Source organism: Lepidochelys kempii, chromosome 2, assembly GCF_965140285.1.
Source record: "Lepidochelys kempii isolate rLepKem1 chromosome 2, rLepKem1.hap1, whole genome shotgun sequence".
NCBI classification, from domain to species: Eukaryota; Metazoa; Chordata; order Testudines; family Cheloniidae; genus Lepidochelys; species Lepidochelys kempii.
The window spans coordinates 169,663,259-169,688,286 of record NC_136381.1 but is presented as its reverse complement, the minus strand read 5'-3'; the positions used below and the strand labels follow the sequence as shown (position 1 = coordinate 169,688,286).

The 25,028-nt window shown below is 46.9% G+C and overlaps 1 protein-coding gene across 12 annotated transcripts in view; it reads right to left on the bottom strand.

Annotated features, from left to right (window-relative positions):
• TNS3 (tensin 3) overlaps positions 1-25,028 on the bottom strand; it is a 418,803-nt gene that overhangs the window by 185,740 nt on the left and 208,035 nt on the right. For 10 of the 12 annotated variants that reach the window (XM_078851678.1, XM_078851681.1, XM_073332748.2 and 7 more), the window contains one exon: positions 10,721-10,759. The exons of the other annotated variants lie outside the window; for them this stretch is intronic. In XM_078851678.1, the coding sequence (XP_078707804.1) occupies positions 10,721-10,759 (39 nt within the window). The remainder of the gene's footprint in view (positions 1-10,720; positions 10,760-25,028) is intronic. 12 annotated transcript variants of the gene reach the window in all.

Below are 25,028 nucleotides of genomic sequence, written 5' to 3'. Positions count from 1 at the left end.
GTATCATTTAATTTGAACATCTAGTATGCCTGGTTTTCTGCTCATCACATCTTTATATTGCTCAGTTTATTTTTCTACATTGACTTTTATGTATGTGTGATATAGTCTGGATCACATTCACTTCCACACTTACAATAGTCAACGACATCATAATACTGATGAATAAACACAAAAATGTTACCACTTCAAATACAATACAGTGAGCCCCATGCTTGGAGCTACATCAAAGGGGAGTATGACACCTCTGTGACATGCACTCCTAACACCAAAGAAAGTCTTCCATGGAGGTTTTGGCACTAGGGAATGGATGATGACAAGGCAGACACTGGAGAGGCAAATCTAAACTCTGTCAGGTATCATCATCCCCATTCCCACTCCCCAAATCCTTCAGTCAAACCACAGAATGCAGCAACATTACTGCTGTTTCCCTTTCCATGCTGTAGGCCGGGGTGGCCAACCTGGGCGTAAGAAGGAGCCAGAATTTACCAATGTACATTGCCAAAGAGCCACAGTAATACGTCTGCTCCCCCACCCTGCTCCCAGTGCCTCCTGCCCACCGGCATCTCTGCCAATCAGCACCTCCCCCTCCATCCCCGCACCTCCTGGTCAGCTGTTTCCCGGCATGCAGGAGGCTCTGGGGGGGGGGGAGGAGTGAGGGCACGGCAGGCTCAGAGGAGGGGGTGAGAGGGGTGAAGTGGGGGCAGGGCCTGTGGCAGAGCCAGGGGTTGAGCAGTGAGCACCCCCCGGCACATTGGAAAGTTGGCGCCTGTAGCTCCAGCCCCGAAGTCGGTGCCTATACAAGGAGCCACATATCAACTTCTGAAGAGCCGCATGTAGCTCCGGAGCCACAGGTTGGCCACACCTGCTGTAGACCCTCCCGTGGTAGGGGATTCCTGGGTCAGCAACAAGTTGAGGGAATCCTCGGCAACATGGCTTTGGAGAGACTGGTGCTGTCCTACAGAACAAGAAGACAAAGGCTTGGTACCTGTGCAGAAGGAAGGTGCCTTTGCTTGGATGCCCTCTGCTTCTAATCAATCACCTAAAATCTGTGAGCATCTCAGGGAATCCACAAACTCAAGTGGTGGAACCCCTTGATTTTTTGGGGTGGAAATAGAGGAAGCAACTCCTCAAACAAAAGAATCAGAATGAACCTGCAAGTGCAAACATATGGAGTTTCAACTGTCCTATGAGGGTTATGGCCACATACGAGGGCACTGGACCTAGTATCTGGAGGGGGATGGGAATGCAATATGTCCCTATCAACAGTATGGTTAGTTAGATCACTCCTTAGTTCTCTGTACCTAGGTTTTTTATGGCTCTAAAATTCTCTTACAGGAAAAAAAAGAAAAGAAAAGAAAAAGACAAAAAAACAACGATAGCATTCAAGGAATGAACAAGCCATAGCTGCTTCAAATTCAGTTCAATCAAAAGAATTTGATACAATTTTCCAGTGACATATTTACTGATTTCAGCTGGAATCCAGCATCACATCTGGCAGAGATGAATAGCTGCTCATTTTCAGTTTTAAGTGCAGCTTGGTCACTGTCATCATAGCCCAGAGGATTTGAAGGTCACACCCGATTAAAGAAAGTTAATGATCCCACATCTTCCAGTACTCAGATCCCACTTAGAATGAAATTGGAGAGGCCAATCCTTTAGCTGCAATCTGAGGCTATCACCGTACAACAAATGGTGTTTCAGTCAAAACGTCCAAAGAAAATCTGTTCCAGGGTCATATTAAAAATGGACAGACTGCAGTCTATGCAAACGTGGGGATGCTTCTGTATTTTTCATGGGAAGAGATATTTTTAAGTAAATTAAATGGGATGAGGATAAAAAGCCTGACTGTCACAGCTGTTCAAAAAAGGGAAATGAAGGTGATCTATAATCTGTCAAAAGTTTTGGGAGGCAAATATTCACATAACCACATGGAAAGCTGGGTTAAGAAGTTCTTGGTAGAAACAGACAAGCTTCCCTTAAACCACAGACACAAAATAATATTCTCCCTTGGGTTTCTCCCCCTTTCTTTTTCCCCCCCATTCCTAGCCTCCATTTTTCCTCCTACATCAGAATATGTTTTCACTCAGAGTAACTTGAGCTGGTTTTGTCACTGTTTTTAAATGTTTCACTTTAGTTTTTCTCTCTCCTCAAGACATTTTCTGTTCTCATATGACTCTTCTCCCCCAATTATTTTTATCTTTCATGTTCTGTGCCTTCTCCTCTCCTGTCTCTGTCCCATTCTCTCCTGCTTACTTCCCCAATCCTTTTGGGATGAGACCAGAGCACAGGTTCTGCTCACGGTCCAAATGGGGGCGATTATTTTGGTAAGTAAGCCTGAAATTTGAAGGTGCCACCCTTCAAAGATGGACAAACTGGCAGCACAGATAAAGAGCTACTTAAGTGAGAAAACCTGGAGAAAACAGAAAGAGAAGGAACCGAAAGAGTTAACTTCCATACAAAACATAAAGTTCAGTCTGTGGGTAGGTTACAGTAAAGCATGCATAGCTGGGTCAGCGCACTCTGAGCTTCCACGATTACAACAGCTATTTATTACAGTGATGTCAAAATGGCAACACTGCGAGGTATATAGAATGTTTTGGCAACTAGCTGACAAAAAGATGAAGGGTGCAAAAGTCAAGTCACGATTTTCCTGGTAAACATCACTGGTTAACTGTGCCTTAAACCTGACAAGCCAAACAGTGATAGGGCCCATTGAACTGATGGAGTCATTTTAAGATGTGAGCGGATGTGCGCCTCAAGGTTCAAGCTTTAAGTCACATTTAGTTAATGCAAGACATGCAACAGGATGTCTGAGGGGCCTCAGAGGTATCAAGTTTTGATATTTTTTTTCTTTTTAAAGATACAGTATCCTGGCAAGCTGTTAGTGAAGGACAACAGAACCACTGCAGGGGGAGGATGAAAATTAACTTTCTCAGTGCATCTTTGATTTTTTTAAAATACTTCCTAGAATCCAGAAGTGATCTGGAAATAAAATAATTGATTTGCCTTCTTTATTTTCTTAGCAATGGGTGAACTGAACAATGCTTGGAGCTTCAAGTAAAACCACAGCATGTTTAAGGGTCAAATTTTCCCTTTCTTTTCTGTTGCACTACAGGCCATATTAAGCAGTACACCCATTTATTTGGGCTCCAGACCAGCCTGACCAATTCTGGGGATGTCTGGGCTGGGTCAAGGGAGCAGAGAGCAGCTCTGTGGTCAGGTCACGCCCAGAGCCCCTTTAGATGACAAGCGGCTCATGCAAATAAGCTTCCTGAGCATCTTCCTCTCCCTCTATCCCCTTCACAAGGCTCAGAGAAGCTACAGGCATCAAAGACCCTTTACCACACTGCGCAGGGCAAAGGTGGAGGAAAGAGAACTTCTCTTAGAGGTTAGGATGGTTGGGAAAGTGCTAAGGGGCTGTGCTGTCACTTGTCTCTGAGGGGAGATCCTCAGCCTAACTGAGCCCACTGTCCCTTGCTGATGGATGGATAGATACTCCCCTTTCTTCCTAGAACAAGTCTTTCTGGACACTGATGTCAGCTAGAGAAAGCCCTCTCAGCCAGAGATGACCCGTGCCCGGCGATAGTGTGGGGGGGGGTAGGTTTGGGGGGGCAGAGTGAGGACAGCTGGCTTCAGCAGTGTTACTGAGCATGCTCACTGCATGTGAACATGCTCAGTAGCCAAGCAGCAAATCTGGGGGAGGGGGCATGTGACCCCGCATGCCCCCTCCCCCCACGCGTCATCTCTGCCTGTGGCTGAGGCTCGCTGATGAACATGGGAAGGAGCTGTGCTATGGAACGGTAATAACTCCATTCTGAAATGAATTCTTTGACAGAATCAACTTTGCTTTAAACTCCAGAATAGCCCTGCACATCTCCTCTGAGATAGGAAACCCACCTATCAGACTAACCACACCTGAACATAAATGCTTTCTTAAATCAGAGTGCTATTGACACCACTGGAGTCTAAATTCCACCCTCAGCATTCATCAACTGTTCAGTAACTTCCTTCTGAAGATCATAAGATTTCCTTCAAGCAAGCTGACAAGATGGTTATTCAAGGCCAGTGTGACCCAGAGGCCCTTTCATGCCAGCTGGCACATGGTTCACTGGTCGTTAACAGCAACTCCTAACAGGCCTGACAAACTCACTACACCTAGCACACCACTTTCATAATATTTATTCATAAAAAATATCATATGAGGTCTTAAATGAAAGCCGTGTCAAACTGGTTATGAATAGTGTCATAAAATGTATGTACCAAAACCATGCAAGGAGTTGTGTACATATACTGGAAATGTGTTTTTATAGTCTGTATTAAGGCAAAGTTGATAAACAGTTTTCTGCCAGAAAAATTCACTTATCTCCGTTCACATGCAGATTAAGCATTGTAAGTCAGCTCCATGGAGGCTCCATTGACATGTGAAGTGAACAGGGGGATGAGAAGCCAAAAGGGAGGCCAGATACTGGAGAGGAAACCACAGAGGGCTGCCCTGTCTCTGGAGGCAGACAATAAACTTTTGGGAATGGAAGGGGAAGACAAAAAGAAAACCTGTTATACTGCACCAAGGAGGTAAACAGACAGCATGTTTACATTCATGAAAATGGGATCCCAACTATGCCTTGGTTGGAAACACTGCTAAGGACATTTAGGGTGAGAACAGCTTCTTAGACAGATGGTTACTCACAATCTCTTAAATCTTAATTTTTGATAATAAATTTATGATTGTTTTCACTATAAATATAGCTCAGTGCTATGATATTGTGCAAGAAGTGGATCCTAAGATGACTCAAACAAGCTGGTGTGTACACTGTTCTTGGCAATAGCTGACCTGGTATTACTATTGGTTTTCAGTGGATAAGGGGCTGAATACTATGGGGGAAGGCTTCAAAGGGGCTCAGGGGCTGGGATACCCCTACTGTTAACCTGCAAGGCAAGGGAACAGCTGGTAGAGCCCAAAGACGATTGTTTGGGTGGCTAACAGGCTGGAAGTATCAAGGAGCTAGCACCCAATTAAGCACCAGCGAGTCTCCCTCTTGCAGGGGGGTAGGTGACTCTCAGTCCTGGGCACCCCCAAGAACCTTTACAGCCAAGCAGGATACCAATTCCTAGACCTGGACATACACAAGAACATACAGTAATTCTGTAACTCAATATATATATTCCATTGACTGTTGTGTCAAAGCAGTTCATTCGGTTATATGGCTGATTTCCCTTTACACTAAACACAAGCTCTTCTCAAAGGAAGCACAGAAGATCATTTTGTACCTTGGTATCATTTTTATTTTTAATTTATTTTCTTTTCATTGACATCTTTCTGTCTCTATTTTTTCTCATTTCTTCCCTGACCAACATTCATTGTCCATAACCTTTAAGCCAATTACTCCCCATCACAGTGTTCTTTACTAAAAGCAACTGAACGAAACCTCTACATAACAGTTTAACCACTGAGACATTACACTCAGATAAGATTGCACCAGTGCATCAGCACAGCTCAGGTAGGATTTTCAGATCCGTTGCATATTTGGGTGCCAAACTGCCCTCCAAAGACTGGTTCAGAACCCTTGCATTAGGCGAGATGCTGTGCTAAGAGCCTCTAAGAGGTACAGCACAGAACTCACAGCACAGAGAAAGGGGGAGCTGTGGTGGCTTTACGCCACCTTTGCACCATCCCAATCCTGAAGGATGGAGAGGCTGGGGGGCCTATCTAATTATGGCTGCCCTGTAGGTCGCAGCACTGCACAGAATCTCTGCAATGCTACATGCTGTGGACCCGTCCCCAACACATGCTTCCTAATCCCCTTCTTGTCTATATGCTGGGAATCGCCACTGGGTTCTTAGAAGGCAGTACCTATGCTGGGAAATCCTCCCCGGGCTACAACTAGGGATTTAAGGGTCCCTTTACTCTGCTCCTTTCCCTTCCAATATAAATGGGCCAGAGTAAGGGCAAGGTTCTCACCCATAGTGTATATGGCCATGCATGCTTCTGATTCTTTTTTCATTTTAAATCTTTTTTTATAAAATTCAACCATGTTTAATTTTCAAAATAAACAAATAAATAAAATGAGACCACTCAAGATCAATTTTAATTCCTACCATCCATTATATAGTGTCCCTAAAAATGTAAGCAAAATCAATTGCGTCAGATCTAATACAATTAAATAAAGCGCATAAAAGAACAGTTATTATTTTCATTTGAGTTGGATTATAAAAGCTATAGTAAAATCTCCCTTTTCAAGTCAGAGGAACTGAAATGACAATGAAAAGCAAGCAGTATGTGAACACCTAACAACAGCTGGCTTATATTTTAGCTCCTGAAACTCTGAACAGCTGCACTGAGTTGATACATGAGGGCCCTGATGTCATTGCTAAGCTTCAAGATGCCTTGTTTATTAGAAACTGGGAGAAAGAGCTTCTTTGGAAACAGACATTCAAGCTGAAAATACTTGATAAATTCTACATTCAGAAGAAACAAAATGTATGTAAATTTCATTAGCTTCAACAATCTAGCAGCCAACATGCCACTGAGAGTTGAATTACAGTACTCAGTATCAACCACCAGGAGGATTATGCTGGCGAGAACTATGTTAGGTTAGATGGATTTAATAATTTATACTAGAGCCATGCATTAATTACTTCTGTGTGGGAACCAAATGGTTAATCCTGGGGGAATTCTGCGCCACTGTGCAATACAGAATTTTGCAGAACTTAATGTTGGGCATGCAGAATTTCCTTTTTCCCCCCACAGAAATGGGCTGCAGAGATGTTGGCTGCCACTAGGGGCTGCTGGACCTGGCAGAGCCCAGCTCAAAAAGAGAAGACAAGGCTGTTTCTCCCTCTGGACCCCTGGGCTCTAGGAGGGTAGGGAGTGTGAGTGTCTGGGCTGGGGGAGAGAGGGGAGGGCGCAGCTGGGCTCTGGGGTGTGAGTGGGCTCTGGGGGGAAGGATGTGAGGCCCCTGCAGGTGGCCTCTGGGGAGGGGAGAGGGGGAGTGAATGTCTAGGCTGGGGGGATCACGGATGGACACTGGACGGGTAGGGGGTGTGAATGTCTGAGCTGTGGGGGCAGCTGCTGGGCTCTGGGGGGAGGGGGTGTGAGTGGGCTCTGTGGGTGAGGGGATGTATGTGTCTGGGCCGGGGGGTCATGGCCGGACTCTGGGGATATGGAGTGAGTATCCAGGCCAGAAGGTGGGGGCTGCAGCTAGCCTCTGGGGGGAGAAGGAGAGAGTATCTGGGTGGGGGGGTGTTCAGCTGGGCTATGAGGGGGAGAGTGTGTGAGTGTCTGGGCAGGGGGTGCCAACGGATGGGCTCTGGAGGGTAGGTGGTGTGAGTGTCTGGGCTGGGCAGAGGCACCATGGCTGGGCTCTCGGAGTGTGGGAGAGGGGATGTGAGTTTCTGGCACCCCAGCTGGACTCTGGCGGGGAGGGGACAGAAAAACAGGAACTGGATTGTTGTAGGGGTTTCTTTAACTCTACTCCAAGGGGAATTTTTGTGTGTGTCTGTATTGTTAGACATAGTTTCTGACAGGTATTTTAAAATAAATTACCAAAATAATTGAAACAGGTGTGATTATATAGTGTTATTTTGACAACATTTGCAGAATTATGCAGAATTTTAAAATATTGTACCCAGAATTTTTTGTCACAGAATTCCCCCAGGAGTAAATGGTGTTACTAAAAGCTGCATATCTTGGAATGAATACAGATAAGTTTGTGTTTAAGTGGCAAATCATAAATTGGCAAAACATGGGCTACTACATCCTTTCACTCATTATTCTCAAGTTTAAGATCTCAGTCAAGTGCTCTGAGCATGGGATGCCTAAAAAAAAATCACTTAAAGCTTGGGATCCGTACATGAAGTAGACAGCTCTGCTCCTCCTAAACTACAGAATTGTTTACTGCATGGATCAGTCGTTCCCAAACTTGTTCCACCGCTTGTGCAGGTAAAGTCCCTGGCGGGCTGGGCCAGTTTGTTTACCTGCCACATCCGCAGGTTCAGCCGATCACAGCTCCCGGTGGCCGCAGTTCGCTGCTCCAAGCCAATGGGAGCTGTGGGAAGCGGTGTGGGCTGAGGTACGTACTGGCCACCACTTCCCGCAGCTCCCATTGACCTGGAGCAGCGAATCGCAGGCACTGGGAGCTGTGATCGGCCGAACCTGTGGACACAGCAGGTAAACAAACCAGCCCGGCCTGCCAGGGGCTTTCCCTGCACACGCGGCAGAACAAGTCTGAGAACCACTGGCATGGATAAAACTTGTTTGTATAGGAAACAGAACTATAAAGGTCTGAAATTGTGGAGCAAAATCCTGCAGGATCTAAGAACCACCACAGACTTCACCACTTTCCATTCCAAGTGCAAGATGCATATCCTCAACCTTGCCCTCAGTAATAAAACACATACTACAGCATATGTTAAAAAAAAATCACCTACAATTTTCTACCGGGTGGTGGGGGTGGAGGGAAGAGAGAGAAAGAAAGATAGATAGATGCTGGTCACATCATTTAATGCACTGCTGGAAGGTGCTCAGACAATCGTTATGGGTGAGTATAAGAACCTAATTAGAAAAAGAATGTATTATTACCAAATGATCATTACTAAGTTACTGGATAAGATCTTATAGTGCAAGGTATGTGTTGTAGCTATCTTTATTTTTCACTGAGTTCAGTTTCATGTTTGTACCACTAACTGGAGAATTATCTTAGAAGCTGTCCATTACTTATTTGTATTATGGTAGCACCTAGGGCCCGTCATGCTGGGTGCTATACAGATTAAAAGAAAGTATCTGACCTGAAGAGTCTACAGTCTAAATAAGAAAAATAATAATTTTGCAGAGATATGTTTGCCAATAGGAGGGATCCAACTGAAGGGATCCTTTGTCTATGCCAAAAGAAGGGCCAATCAGAATCCCACTGAGTCTTCACCTCCCCAATCCAAATAAAACCGGAATCTTCTATCTGCCTAATAGCAGTAACAGTTATCTTTGTTCTGAGACTGCACTTTTGTGACCACTTGAAACAGAAGGAGGCTGAGCTGCTATGATAGTTATATAGAGAGGCAACTGCTTGTTTGTCACTTGCCTTCATGTTCAGAGAGACTATAAAGTACGAGGGGTGTTTCCAAAATCCTTCCAGGGACTTGCTTCGATGACATATTTGTCCTAATGAATTATTTCATACAAACAAATAGACTTCAGGAGTTCTGTCACCTGCTTCCCAATATGCTCACCCTTTCATAGAGAAAAAAGAGATGAAAATGAGTTAATATAAGCCACACCTGTGCCTATATGGATTGGGAAAATGTAGTAGAGCAAGCCCAATTTACAATTCAGCAATAACACACCCCAAAGAGATCAGGAATCTTGCTAATAACCAGAACAAATGGAAGAAACTGAGATTAGTCCCATTTGCCTGGACCAGGAGAGTTTTGGATGACACTGCCATCTCATCCACCTCACATGGGATGGCATAATGAACAAGGTCCACTATGAGGAGAAAAAAATCACTTCTGTTAACACTTTACTATGTGTAAACAAGGGGAGCCAGCTCACATTTAGTCTCCTTCTTCCAAATCCCATCAATTTGACACACAAAAGACTGCCTAGAATTTTTATTGATTTCAACAAGCCTTACGTTAGATCAGGGACCACAGAGAAATGACCTTCCTAAAGATGGCATGGCACCTTTTAGAGGCACCACCCACGGATTAAAGGACCCCTCAGGCCATCACTAGTAAATGTTAAACTGTTGCTGCATGAGGCACACACAAAAAATCAGTCAGGAAAGTCAGGAATTCAGAGAGAGTCTTGATCCCCAACTGCGCAGCGGGGATCCCTGAATCTTATGCATGTATGACACTTAGGAGCATGCTACAGTATTCATGTTTTGGCTCTCAGCCATCCAGGTTTGCTCAGCAATTTGAGAAAGGCTTGGAGAACAAAAGATACAAATAGATAAGAGGCACATACACACTCACACAGACTGGCATACAGAAACTGACTTCTCATGTAAACCTACATCCCAAGAGCAGTTAGCCCACTGATGCCAGTAATTGCTAATCCATTATTCAGAGAGTAGTTCAGAAGTAACTCCAGTTCACTTCACATTTTTAACACACACAGCAACGAGGGATTTTTTTCCCTTCACATTTTCCAATTATGCATAAAAATACAAAGGAAAATAGCATCAGATTCTGCATTCTAGCAACTAAAAGATAATCTTATGACGGAGGGTATCACGACAGATGTTCAATAAGACTAATATTGTAAGCTATAGATGTAAGGTAGGAAGGGGCTGCTTTTCTTACTGAAATACTTTTATCGATTCTTACAACAATGTTGTGCAGAGTCCCAACACTGTAGCAGGGGATTAGCTCATAAATAAAATTATTGGGCCAAATCCTAGAGTCCTCACTCAATTTTTATTAATGCCTTTGGTAACTGACCCAAAGCATCACTGATTCAGTCTTTAGCCATTTGACTTTAATGAAATAATAATGAATAACGAAGCAGCACTTCTACAATGCTTTTTACCCAATATAGGTAAATATCATTATCAGCATGTTACAGAGGGTTAAACTGAAGCACAGAAGCAAGAAGTGATTTGCCCAACCTTACACAGCAGGACAGTGGTAGATGATTGTAAGGTGCGGGTGGGTATGAATACTCCCGTGGGTCCTTTAACTGCACTCTCCCCTGATTGATATTAGTACTGTCAGATTCACTTACCAGTTCGTAGTTGATTGGCAGGAAGCAGGGTTTCACCACCTGGAATAAAAAGTATAAAATAAAGAAATAAGATATTTCTCTCTTTGAGGGCCCAATCCCATGAGCTTCTGAGTAGCCTCAAATCCAACTGAATGCAGTGTGAGTTGAAAGTGCTCACCAAATCAGGCCCAGAATAAAGAATCTTATTTATAGGTCAATTTTCACATACAGCCTGACTCAGCCGAAGGCAGGAAACAGAAATTACACTCTCCTTATCTGCAAAGGAAAGAAATCTAGGTTTGGATCTGCCACAGTGTTCAAAACCGGAAAGTCAGCTTGACCTGAATTGGTATGTCAACTTCACTTATGCTGAAGTTTAAACACTTCAGATTAAGGATTCTGTGGCCTGTACATGTTACGCAAGACTTGTTCAATAATTTAAGTACCAGAATGGATGGAAAACCAGGAACAGTGTGATCGCATCATACTACACTATCAGCCATGGGAAACAATTTTTAGTGGCTTATTCTATAGCTATACAAATGCTACTTCTATTACTTATGCCATAAAGCTTCTATTTGGGGGGACCCATTATTCCTCATCATCCTCCAACTTTCTGATCTCAGCCAAGGCCCTGGATAAGTGAGAGATGGTGTTGTCTGCATCCAATGTGGGGTTGATAGAGAGTTGGATTCATCTTATGCTAGCTACTGTTGGAAATAGAATACCGGACTAAATGGCACACGGATCCGATCCAGTCTCCAAATTCCAACGTTCGCTGGCATTTTAGTCCATGCACTTTCACACTCTCTCATTATGGCTTTCATAGATGCTGAATAAAGTGGGGGAGAGGATGGATCCTTGTGGAACATCACAGGGCAGAACTCTAGAGGCGGATGAGTATTACATTATTTGCTGAATAACAGATTTAGACAGACAGATCTGCTTTTAATTCTGGGTTTATAACTTTACAATGCTATACCCAATTCCTGTGGGAAAGCCTTAGCATAGGCTGCTGTACCCACCTGTCAACTTCAGCACAAGGAAAACAAATAGTTCAGTACCTATGTAAGCTGCATCTGGAGTCAGCATGATACTGATCTGTTTATTCCTGTCCCTGTTAGCAGCAACAAGTAACCAGGATTGATGACTTCTCTTGTTGCTCAAAAAATGAATGATATGGGTTGCACAGTACATGGCTCACCAGCATTCGACCATAACAGGAGGGGGAAAACAGACCAAGAAGAAGCAAACATGCTTCAAAACAGTGGTACAAACTCCTTCTCTCCCACAAGTCAAACAGTTAGCATCTTCTGCAGAGCACACCAGTCATGTATGTTTTGCATGCAACTACACACAGCTGGCCCTCATTGTTTGAGCTACCTTGGCAGAGGTGGTCTTTGGGACTAAGAGATTTCACCACAGTTTCATAGAAAGCAAAAGCGTATACCATGCATCGTGAATGCATGTAGTTGTCTTCTCTGATTCCCTTTTCCTCAGCTTTTGGGATATTATCCACGGTGGGGAGAGGGCTATACTCTTAGACATTTACGGGTTCATCTTGTGATGAATTGGCTGAGCAGGTAAAAATTTTTAGCTCATCATTTAGTATCAATATCCACTCCCCCCCTTGTGACTCTCCAGGGTGCATGTGCAGGCTCATCCCGTCAACAGGGAGAGAGTGTGGAAAATCTTGGGAAAAGCCTGACCCAGGAAGCAAACTTGTCCCCTTTCTCTGCGAAAGCTGAGGTCTGAGCCAGACGAGCTGCAGAGGCTGTGTGACAAGCTGAGAACATAGCCGGGGAGCTGGAGGGCTGATGGAAGAGCTGCATCATGAGGTGGGAGCCATGTGGGCTTGTCTGCATGATGAGCTAAGGGCAGAGCAGGGAAGCAGGTTGGAAAGAAGCTGAGGAGCTGCCTGTAGAGTGGGAAGCCTACCAAGGGAGGAAAAGGTGAAGAGCCACATGTGCAGCAGACTGTGCGTAGCAAACATTACATCTGGATACAGGTCTATGCAGGAAGCAGCAAGCGACAGAGTATAGAGGAGCCCGAAAAGAACTCTCAGGGACACAGAGCCAGCAGCTAGCTCAGTGTCTTAAAAGGACAGAAACCTGAAGAAGGTACTGCAGACAAAGAACCGGAGTCTCTGCGGGAGTGGTCAGTATGTTCTATCCGGGTGTTAGACCTAAAAGAAGGTCCTATTATCCTTGTAAATAACAATTATATTCAGGCAGAGACTGCAGGGGACCTGACACCTATCTGGAGCCACACGATATCAGGAGCTGATCAGGAAGTACTGCTGCTAAGGGGAGGCAGATTTGTATAATTTTTGGTGGCCCCCACACCTGCCTAAGGCTCTGGGAGGGAGTTTGGGTGTGGAAGGGGTGCAGGCTCTCAGAGGGAGTTTGGGTGCTGGCTGTGGGCTCTGGGCTGGGACATGGGGTTGGGATGTGGGAGAGAGTGAGGGGTGCGGCGCTTACCTCGGGCGGCTCCTGAAAGCAAACCGCACACCCCTCTGGCAGCACCTCCTAGGTGGACAGGGGGGTCTCTGTGTGCTGCTACCTGCAGGCACTGCCCCCACAGCTCCCATTGGCTGCAGTTCCCAGCCAATGCGAGCTGCGGAGTCAGCGCTCAGGGCCGGGGCAGCGCTCAAAGACCCCATGCTCCCCCTCCAGGGGCCATAGAGCCATTCTGGCAGCTTCCAGGAGTGGCGCAAAGCGAGGCCAGGCAGGAAGCTGCCTTAGCCCCACCATGCTGTCGGTGGTGGCGGCGGCAGCCGGGGACCCCTAGGCCCTTTTAAATTTCCTGGGCGTGGCAGGCGGGGCCAGGAGACGCTCTGGGTGAGGTGCGCAAGCGGGGACAGGGGAGAGACCCGGCCCTGAACATTGGTGGAGCCAGGCCCCCAGGCCCTGAATATTCCTGGAGCACGGACACCACAAGCCTATATAACTTGCCACCCCTGCTGCTGAAGCAGCAAAGAGACTATGCAGAGGGGCACCCAATGAGACATATGATATATTGATCCTGGCCTGGAAATCTGTGAGTTACTTATTTGCCTTTAATAGACTCTCAGACTTTTAAGGCAGAAGGGACCATTCATGATCACCTAGTCTGAACTCCTGCACAATGCAGGTCACAAAACCTTGCTCACCCACTCCTCTAATAGACCCATAATCTCTGGCTGAGTTACTGAAGTCCTCAAATCCTGATATAAAGACATCAAGTAACAGAGAATCCACCATTTACACTAGTTTAAACCTGCAAGTGACCCATATTCTATGCTGCAGGGAAAGGCAGAAGCCCCCAGGGTCTCTGCCAATCTGACCCAGAGGAAAATTCCTGACTATCATATTTGGGGTCGGGAAGTTGAATCCTGAGCTTATGGAAAGACCCAACAGCTAGACACCTGGGAAAGAATTATATGTACTAATTCAGAGCTCTCCCCATCTAGTGTCCCATCACCAGCCACTGGGGATATTTGCTACTAGCTGCTATATGCCAGTGTAGACAGTCTCATCATATCATCCCCTACGTAAACTTACTATGTACAGTCTTGAGCCAATTAGATTTTTTGCCCCACTCCTCCCCTTCAGAGGCTGTTCCAGAATTTCACTCCTCTGATTGTTAGAAACCTTTATCTAATTTCAAGTCTAAACTTGTTGATGGCCAGTTTATATCCATTTGTTCTTGTGTCAGCATTGACTCTTACCTTAAATAACTCCTCTCCCTCGCTGGTGTTTATGCCTCTTATGTATTTATAGAGAGCAATCATATCTCCCATCAGCCTTTGTTTGGTTAGGCTAAACAAGCCAAGCTCTTTGAGTCTCCTCTCATCAGGTAGATTTTCCATTCCCCAGATCATCCTAGTATCCCTTCTCCGCACCTGTTCCAGTTTGAATTCATCTTTCTCAACATGAGAAACCAGAATTGCACACAGTATTCCAGATGAGGTCTCATCAGTGCCGTGTATAATACTAACACTTTCTGTCTGTATTGGAAATACCTCTCCAGCTACAAAGGATGCCTCCATGGCTACAGAGTGCTCATTAGGGCCCAGATCTCTGAATTGTTGAGCAGCATCAACTCCCAGTGACATCAACAAGAAAGGAAGGTGCTCAGCAATTGTAAGATTGGGCCCTGGGCTCTGATTTTACAGCAGTTGTTGGTAGTCTATAGAAAATAATTTAAAATAAATCCATCTATAATTTTCTCCAGAACTGAAATATGGTTGGGTTATTTGTTCATATTTTTCAGTGACTGGAATGAAAGGCAACTTCCTTTTGCACTAATAGACTGGCCAATCACCCCTCCAAATATAGAGTGTAAAATGTGCATTGACATTTTAAAGAGAACAGAGGGTCCAGATTCCTTAGGTGGAACTGAAAATCTCAGCTTTGCTATTTAGTTATAGCAAATGGTGTCTCAGGGCACTAATTAGAAGGAGACATGATTTAATGTGGGATACCATGCAGATGGCCTCACCTGGGGAGGTGGAGAATTCATCTAGCTGTTCTTTTTTCCATTAAAACACAAACCAACTCGACTGCCTGGTGGTTAGAGAAGGGAACCAGAAGTTAGGACACTTTGAGTTATTTTCCCAGCTTTTCCACAGCCTCACAGCATGATATTGGACAGATTGCTTAGCTTGTCTGTTCTTACTGCCTCTTATGGGTGTTGAGACTTAATATGTTAATATTCGTAAAGCACATTATCATTGTCATCTTTCTCTTTAAAGTAAATTATTTAAGCAGATGAAGGGGGGGAGGGAACTGCAGTTCATGTAAAAGGAGTTAGACGCAATAAATTATGAGAAGATGGATCTTTTAAAAATTACCAAAAAAAGTAGTTGTTAAAGTGCCTTAGGAGCCAAGGGGGAAAAATGTTTTTAAGGGTTTTCTTGAGCCTGTAAATTATTGAAAAGCAAACATACCTCGTAAGCATTCTATTTGTGCACAAAAAGTAATCTTGCCTGTCTTGTTGTTCTTTTAACCACAGGGAGTTTGACAGCTTTGGTGTGTAACCCTTCTGCCCGTCAGAGTTGGCAGCAACAAGGGCCGGGTTCAGTATCTAGGGGTTCCATTCCAATAACACAATGCAAACCGGCTCGAGCCCCCACCCAGTGACCTGGGACAAATATATACTACCCCCGCTGGGCGCCTCCAAGAGGCAATACTTCCCCTCTCGCAAGCACATAGTCTGAGTGTAGCAAAAGTCTTTTAATAACAGAGAGAAACAATGTGGCATTATGTTGGGGAAACACCACCAACAGGATTCATAACACAACCCATGAGCAAAAACAACCCCACCCCAGGCAAATTGGGGCATGCCCTTTTCCCTTTGGTTCTTGAGTCCAGCAACCCCAAAAGTCCAATGCCCCAAAAGTCTCTGTCCCTGGTCAGGGCAGCCCCAGAGTTCGAAAGTTTATCGGCGGAGCTTTACCTCCCAACCTGGGTGGAAATGGGACGGGGATAAGAGGCACCTTACGTGATCTGAAGCTGACCGCCCCATAGCTCCATAGCGGCGCTCCGCTCCGCTCCGCCAGCCGCCCCACAAAACTCCTTCGCGCAGCTGCACTCCGCTTCACCAGCCGCCCCACGAACTCCTTTGTTCAGCTGCGCTCCGCTCCGCCAGCCGCCCCACGAACTCCTTCGTTCAGCTGCGCTCCGCTCCGCCAGCCGCCCCACGAACTCCTTCGCTCAGCTGCGCTCCGCTCCGCCAGCCGCCCCACGAACTCCTTCACTCAGCTCCACGGCCCACAAGCAGCTCCTGCCATCCACACACTGCTCCGTGTCGAACTGCTTCACCAGCCGTCCCGCAAGCTGCTCCACAATATATCTTCAGGCTCCCCCACTACTTAACACAACACTCAGTGATTTCAGCTCTTAGGTGAATTCAGCTTATAGTAGGGGAGCCCCAGTGCTGGGGCACTGTCAGCCCAAAGTGAGCTCAGCAGCCTATAACTAGACTTCTAATGAAATCAAAATTAGCTCTGATATTCCACAGTGGAGAGAGGAGGAAGTGCAATCAGCACGTACGGCCCTCACCAAGGGGCCCATGCCACCAAGTATTAATACTTGTCCCCAGCCTCTCTCCATTCACACAGTTTTGGAACCCATGACCCTTGCCTAGCGAGTGCTACTTAGATGATGGTGAATCCCTCCATCGTAACAAAAGGCCACGTACAGTTCCAAGCACAGTTCCCATAATCAGGGTAATAACAATTTATTCTTCCTGCCCCAATAACAGAGACACTGGGGATCCCACAGCAGCCAAAGTGACCATTTGGGCAGCTATGGTCTCATTCTAGGCGTGGTGGGTGTGTCTATGCAAATGAGATCTGCCCCTGAAGTTCTTTTCCACAACTTGCCACACCTCACCACCAGATGTCAGGGTGGAGCTCATCCTGACACTGCTTGCATCCTCCCCCCAGCCGAGACTTTGTCGTCCCGACAAATCACACAAATTATACCAACTCATTGGTTTCCTCCAAAGGGCCTCAGGAAGCCCACTTTAGCTTCCACAAGCCTGTGTGCTAAATGTATTGGCTCCTCACTAGTCACCCCAGGTGCATCATAAGTTAACCGTTTCACTGGTCTTATCACCCTGTCTCGTCTATGGAGAATCTCTGTTGCCGAAGTAAGGGGAACATCCTCTTGAGTGACGGATGGAGAGGCTTCCCTGGAGGGTCCCTCAGCTACTGGCGTAGGCCCCTGCACTCCTAGTTCTAACGCTGGAGGGTCCAAGGTGCCCAGGACATCCTCTACCTGTCTGTCCCCATTGTCCAATAACCTGTGTGTGTCATCACAGGGGGGTCTCATCAGCAGCACCGGGGTATCAGAAAGGGGCCTAAATAGTTCCGCCATTGGGTTTAGGGAGGAAGAGGGAAAACTCTCGTTTGGTTCAGCTGATCGAGACTGAAATCTTGTCTCCATCCCAGGATACACCAGGGTTGTGTCTTCCTCCTCAGACTCACTCTCAGATGTGCAGAATAGGGGTAAGTTAGCTGCAGGGGGCCCACTGTCTGTGTTGGATGGCGGCTTTGGTCTAGCACCTCTGTTCTGCCCGGCGGCCCTGCCGTGGCCCATCTCACAAGGGGTGCTTACCAATTCCCCCACAGGGAGCAAAAGGTTTCTATGCACCGTCTTTATTTGCCCTGGACCGTCTTCAGGTTTGATCTTGTAGACCGGCAGATCTCCCAGCTTTTCCATCACCAGGTAAGGTATTGCCTTCCATCTGTCAGCTATCTTGTGTTTGCCAGCAATACCCAAATTTCGCAGCAGGACTCTGTCCCCCGGCTGGAGCTCCTGCGAACGCACTCTAGCATCATATCGATGTTTGTTACGGTCTGCGTTCTTCCGAGCCGCAGCGGTAGCTAAGCGATAAGCATCCCGCAGCTTTTCTCTTAGTCGGGATACATATTGCTGATGAGTTTCATAGCTATCTCCATCCTCTGATACACCAAAGCACAAGTCTATGGGTAATCTTGGTTCTCGCCCAAACATCAAGAGATATGGGGTGACTCCCGTAGCATCGTTCTTTGTGGCATTGTAGGCATGCACCAGAAATGCGACATGCTGGCTCCAGGTTGCCTTCTGCTCTGGTCGCAAAGTTCCCAACATATCTAATAGGGTTCGATTGAACCTCTCTGGCTGAGGATCACCTTGGGGGTGATAAGGCGTTGTCCTAGACTTTTTAATTCCTGCTATCTTCAGCACCTCCTTCAGAAGGTGACTCTCAAAATCCCGCCCCTGATCAGAGTGTATCCGAGCCGGGAATCCATAGACTGAGAAATATTTGTCCCACAATACTCGAGCAACGGTGGTGGACCTCTGATCACGTGTGGGATATGCTTGTGCATACCGTGTAAAATGGTCAGTCACTACTAGAATGTTTCCAACATTCCTCTTGTCTACCTCTACAGACAAGAAATCAATGCATACCAACTCCAAAGGTTTGTTGCTGGTGATGTTCTTGAGATATGCAGCCCTCGTGGGCAGAGTTTTCCTTTGAACACATCGAGCGCAAGTCTCACATTTCCTGCGAACATCTTCAGCCATTCGGGGCCAATAGAACCTACTACGAATAAGTTCCAGGGTCCTCTCCATCCCTAAATGCCCAAAGTCATCATGCAGGGCCCTCATGGCCAGGGCTCTGTACTTTTTTGGCAGTACTAGTTGTGCTCGTTGTTTTTGTAAAGGGTCAGTGGTCATTCGGTGTAGCACTCCCTGAATCAGTTTTAGTTTGGTCCATTCTCTCAATAGTAGTTTACCCTCCGGGTTAGGTGGGACAACCGCAGTTGGGCTTCGCCCCTCCCTTTTGGCAAGTAGTGTATCACGAATGTCAATATCTTGCCGCTGGGCTTCTTGCCAGTCAGCCACATTGAGCATGGGCAAAGGAGATTGGTCTAATGCAATATAGTTCACCGAAGCAGAAGGCATGCATTCAGGGGGCAGGCCCAAAGCTTCTGCAGCACATCCCTGAAAGTCTTCACGGGCCTCTGGCTCTCGGCGACTCACACTGCAAATAGCTCTCACTCCATCTGTGGGTATCACAGCAACTTCTGGAGCCTGCGGACGCCTGGACAATGCATCTGCATCTACATTGCTTCTCCCTGATCGGTACTGAATGCTGAACTCATAGCTAGCCAAGGCGGCCACCCATCTCTGCCCTGTAGCATCCAGCTTAGCACTTGTTAACACATAAGTCAGTGGATTGTTGTCTGTCCACACCTGGAACTGAGCACCATACAAGTAGTCTCGAAATTTCTCAGTGATGGCCCATTTCAAGGCCAAAAACTCCAGCTTGTGGGTGGGATAGCGAGTTTCACTATCAGACAATCCTCGGCTGGCAAAGGCTACAGGTTTACATTTGCCTTCCACTTCCTGGTACAGGACTGCTCCCAGACCCTCCAAACTGGCATCAGTATGCAGGATAAATGGTTTGCTTGGGTCAGCAAAAACTAGGACTGGAGCATTGGACTAGGACTGGCAAGTAATGATTTCTTGAAAAGCCCTTTCACATCTCTCATCCCACCGTGGCCCAAATGGTGCAAAGGGGCCATTGTGTCTCTGCACAGGAGGCTTTGGGGACCTCCCCTTATTCTTGGACTTAGATTTGTTCTTGCTGGACTGATGTCCCCTGGTAAGATCATTCAGAGGCTTTACAATCGTAGCATAGTTTTTCACAAATCTGCGGTAGTAGCCACTAAATCCAAGGAAGGTCTTGAGTTCTCTGTAGTTACTTGGATGTGGCCATGTAGTGAGTGCTTCTATTTTATCAGGATCAGTACTCACACCTTCTTGGGACACAATGTGACCCACATACTTCACTGAGGTTCTGCAGAACTGGCATTTGTCAATTGAAAGCTTCAGACCATAATCCTCCAACCTATCAAGCACTTTAAGAAGTCTTTCTTCATGCTCCTCTAAGGTTCTTCCAAACACAATCAGGTCATCCAAATAAACTAACACTTGCAGTAAATTCATGTCTCCCACAACTTTCTCCATGAGACGTTGAAAGGTGGCAGGTGCTCCAGAAATCCCTTGGGGCATGCGTTCGAACTGATAAAACCCTAATGGGCAGATGAAGGCTGTCTTCTCCTTATCTTCTTCTCCCAGAGGGATCTGGTAGTATCCACTTCGAAGATCCAACACAGAGAACCACTGGCTTCCCAGCAAACAGTCTAAGGCGTCTTGCACTCGAGGCATAGTGTACTGGTCGACCACCGTATGGCTGTTTAGGGTGCGGTAGTCAATACACATCCGGATTTTCCCATTCTTTTTGCGGACTACCACAATGGGTGAGGCGTATGGGCTGCGGGACTCTGTAATGATGCCATTCGCAGCCAGCTCCTGAAGATGATGTCGCACATCTTCCATCTCAGAGAGAGCAATCTTCCTAGATCTCTCCCTGAAAGGTCGAGAGTCATGTAGTCTGATATTGTGCTCTACTCCTTTTGCACATCCCACATCCCACTCATGCAGTGAGAACACCTTGGATCTTTCACAAAGTTTCTTCCTCAGGCGATCTTTCCAGTCCTCGGACACTGGTGAATCTCCAAAGTCAAACTTTGCTGGGTCTATTGCCGGAACTGGAGTTTCATACTGGGGTTTTACAATCGACTCAGGCTCAAAGAGGTCTGCTATCTTTTGTCCTTGCTTCACAAAAATATCACGACTCGTTTCATTAGCAATCAGTATAGTCACCCTTTCCTGGGCTTCAGCAGGTAGGGTTATGACTCCACTGGGGACCAGCACTCCTTCAGGGAGCTCTCCTCCCATCGGCTGCTCTATCATTGCTAACGTCCCTTTACTGCCTTTCAGACAGGTACTCATGACAAGCACTTCTTGCTCCGTCCTTGCAGGCACTACTAAGGGGGTTGTGCCCGCGTACTTCAGTGCCCCAAGCGGTAGCTCAGATGTGTCCCTTTTAGCGCTCTCAATTTTCCTATAGGCTTCAGCACAAAGCGTATGGATCATCAGGGTATTCAGGTACTGGTCCCCAGCCCGCCTTCTGCAGTAATCCGCGAGTACCTTGAAGAGACTGGAGTTGGTCCCTATCAGCACAGACACATCAGAAGTCCCTTTAGGGTCAGGGCATATTAAGGCAGCTGTGTCTACCTCTTCTCTTACCCCAGCAACCTCCTCTGGGAATTCCAGGTGCACTATGACATACCCTTGATAGGGGTATTCATCCATGCTGAGGCCACATAGGCCAAGGCCAGTCAGTGGCTGTATAGGCAGGTGCCTAAGCATCTGTTGGTAGAATGACTGAAATATAATAGTCACTTGAGATCCAGTGTCAAGCACTGCTTTACACTCCACCCCTTCGATCCTCACCATGACCTCTGCTCGAGGCCCTATCAGTCCTGCAGGGATCCCAGCTGGAAAGTCTTTTCTGGGGGAATCTTCAAATCCTGCAGACCTGGGGGGTCCCCGTCCCCAGACCCTCTGGCAGCTACCGGATCTCTCCCAACTGATCCTCAGCTTTCCATACACTAAGGAGGGGTTTTCTTCATTACGGCACTTGGCAGCACTGTGTCCATCCTGACCACATCGGTAGCAGAAGAATTGACCTTTCCCCCTTCGCCTGGGGGGGATGGTGGCTCTAAGTGCAGGCTTCTCAATCGCCACAGTTTGAGGCTTCTTATTCCTAGAAGTCTTAACTCGGTCAACGGTACTTTGCAGCTCAGCTATCCGTTCCGTCAGGACCTGCATTTGTTGGGCAAGTTCCTCTCTGGTGCTCACCATCAGTACACTGGCCATTTGCAGTGGTGTTGTGCTGGCTGGCTCCGATGTTTGGGCTTCCCAAAACTCACTGGCAGCCTGCCTTTCTTCCTCCTCTCGGACCTCTTTTATCAGCTGGGAGTAACTTGGGGGATGTTCCCGTCGTTCTCTTAGCTGGAGATGAAGTAGAATCGGGTTCTGATACTGAGTTCCTCTTACAATTTGAGCCAGTCTGGTCTGATCCATCTGCTCAGCAGTCACTGCTCCCCTCATGACAGCTCTCTGAAGCAGTCTCTCCAGTCTCTGTATGTAGGCTGAAGCCTTCTCGCCCTTTTGTTGTCGGGAATTAAGGAACTTACAGTAGCTGTCTTCAGGGCCCTCTACGCTCCCAAAGTTGTGTTCAAGGGCCTCTAGGCAGTCCTTCACACTGACCCCAGGGTCAATGAGCTTCAGGGTGCGAATCACATCTAATGCTGGGCCGCCAAGGCTCTCTATAAGGCATCTTCGCTTTTCTGCATCTGGTACGGCCCACTCTTGCAGCATTTCAGTGGTATGCTCTAACCAGGGTTCAAACTCCTCCTCCCCAGCAAATAATCTTAACTTACGACAAGAGTCTGACTCAGCATGGGGCAGCACAACCTTTTCCAATATTTGCCCCAGAGCTTTTGTCCAATCATCAGCCGAGGCTGCAGCCTCCGAGCTAGAAGCTGCTGAGCCAGGGCCCAACAAACCTGACATATTAGCCATTATACAAACAGTAATTTCCTCAAAATATAAGCACAAACAAAAAAAAAATATAAATTGTTTCCCAATGTAGTGGATCACTCAACAGGTGCTTGCGAGGGGTACTGACCCAGGCGATCCCGGACGAGCCCCCAAAAATGTAACCATTCTGCCCGTCAGAGTTGGCAGCAACAAGGGCCGGGTTCAATATCTAGGGGTTCCATTCCAATAACACAATGCAAACCGGCTCGAGCCCCCACCCAGTGACCTGGGACAAATATATACTACCCCCGCTGGGCGCCTCCAAGAGGCAATACTTCCCCTCTCGCAAGCACATAGTCTGAGTGTAGCAAAAGTCTTTTAATAACAGAGAGAAACAATGTGGCATTATGTTGGGGAAACACCACCAACAGGATTCATAACACAACCCATGAGCAAAAACAACCCCACCCCAGGCAAATTGGGGCATGCCCTTTTCCCTTTGGTTCTTGAGTCCAGCAACCCCAAAAGTCCAATGCCCCAAAAGTCTCTGTCCCTGGTCAGGGCAGCCCCAGAGTTCGAAAGTTTATCGGCGGAGCTTTACCTCCCAACCTGGGTGGAAATGGGACGGGGATAAGAGGCACCTTACGTGATCTGAAGCTGACCGCCCCATAGCTCCATAGCGGCGCTCCGCTCCGCTCCGCCAGCCGCCCCACAAAACTCCTTCGCGCAGCTGCACTCCGCTTCACCAGCCGCCCCACGAACTCCTTTGTTCAGCTGCGCTCCGCTCCGCCAGCCGCCCCACGAACTCCTTCGTTCAGCTGCGCTCCGCTCCGCCAGCCGCCCCACGAACTCCTTCGCTCAGCTGCGCTCCGCTCCGCCAGCCGCCCCACGAACTCCTTCACTCAGCTCCACGGCCCACAAGCAGCTCCTGCCATCCACACACTGCTCCGTGTCGAACTGCTTCACCAGCCGTCCCGCAAGCTGCTCCACAATATATCTTCAGGCTCCCCCACTACTTAACACAACACTCAGTGATTTCAGCTCTTAGGTGAATTCAGCTTATAGTAGGGGAGCCCCAGTGCTGGGGCACTGTCAGCCCAAAGTGAGCTCAGCAGCCTATAACTAGACTTCTAATGAAATCAAAATTAGCTCTGATATTCCACAGTGGAGAGAGGAGGAAGTGCAATCAGCATGTACGGCCCTCACCAAGGGGCCCATGCCACCAAGTATTAATACTTGTCCCCAGCCTCTCTCCATTCACACAGTTTTGGAACCCATGACCCTTGCCTAGCGAGTGCTACTTAGATGATGGTGAATCCCTCCATCGTAACAAAAGGCCACGTACAGTTCCAAGCACAGTTCCCATAATCAGGGTAATAACAATTTATTCTTCCTGCCCCAATAACAGAGACACTGGGGATCCCACAGCAGCCAAAGTGACCATTTGGGCAGCTATGGTCTCATTCTAGGCGTGGTGGGTGTGTCTATGCAAATGAGATCTGCCCCTGAAGTTCTTTTCCACAACTTGCCACACCTCACCACCAGATGTCAGGGTGGAGCTCATCCTGACACTGCTTACAGGTGTATCAACATTCCATTACTCCTCTGGCATTACCCTGCAAACTACTCATCCCAGACATAGGTATGCTAGTCAAAATACAAAATAAAAGTGATACGCAACCAGGGATCCACTTCAAAATACCTATATCTGAAGGCAGGTGAACATGTCAGGGTAAAGTTCTGAACAAGAAAGCGTAGTAAAGAATGTCAGACAGTTACCAAGCAGCTTTTGTCTAAGCTGCAGTTCAGAATACATCTTAGGACTGCATTAGCCTTTTTTATGGCTGTATCACATTGGCAGCTCATAGTCATTCTGTGATCAACACATATACCCAGGTCTTTCTCCTCTTCTGTCACTTCCAAGTGATACACCGCCAGCTTGTAGAAAAAATTCTTGTTGTTAGTCCCCAAGTGAATGACCTTGCACTTTGCACTATTAAATTTCATCCCATTTCACCAGTTTTAAAGGTTGTCCAGATCTTCTTGTATAATATTAAGGTCCATTCTGAGGAGCCCTAACCCTCTATTGGAGTGCCCCCAGAGGCCATGCTAGGAACAGCTGTGTTGCACTTGAAGTGTACCACTTTAGCATCTGAACCTAGAACATTTACTTTGCCAGCTCTAGTAAAATACCCTTTCACTTAGCCATGCAGCTTAGTGCTCTACGGGATCTTACCTGTGCTAGCATTGTTAGGGTCTCGCAGCTGAAGCACCTACACCAGTTGCGTCTGAGTCAAGATACAGCTGGTGCCCTGCTGAGTACCATAAAAGGTCTAGTGTACCACAGCACTGCGCAGCCATATTCATTACAATCTTTTAAAAAGCAAGACTCAATTTAT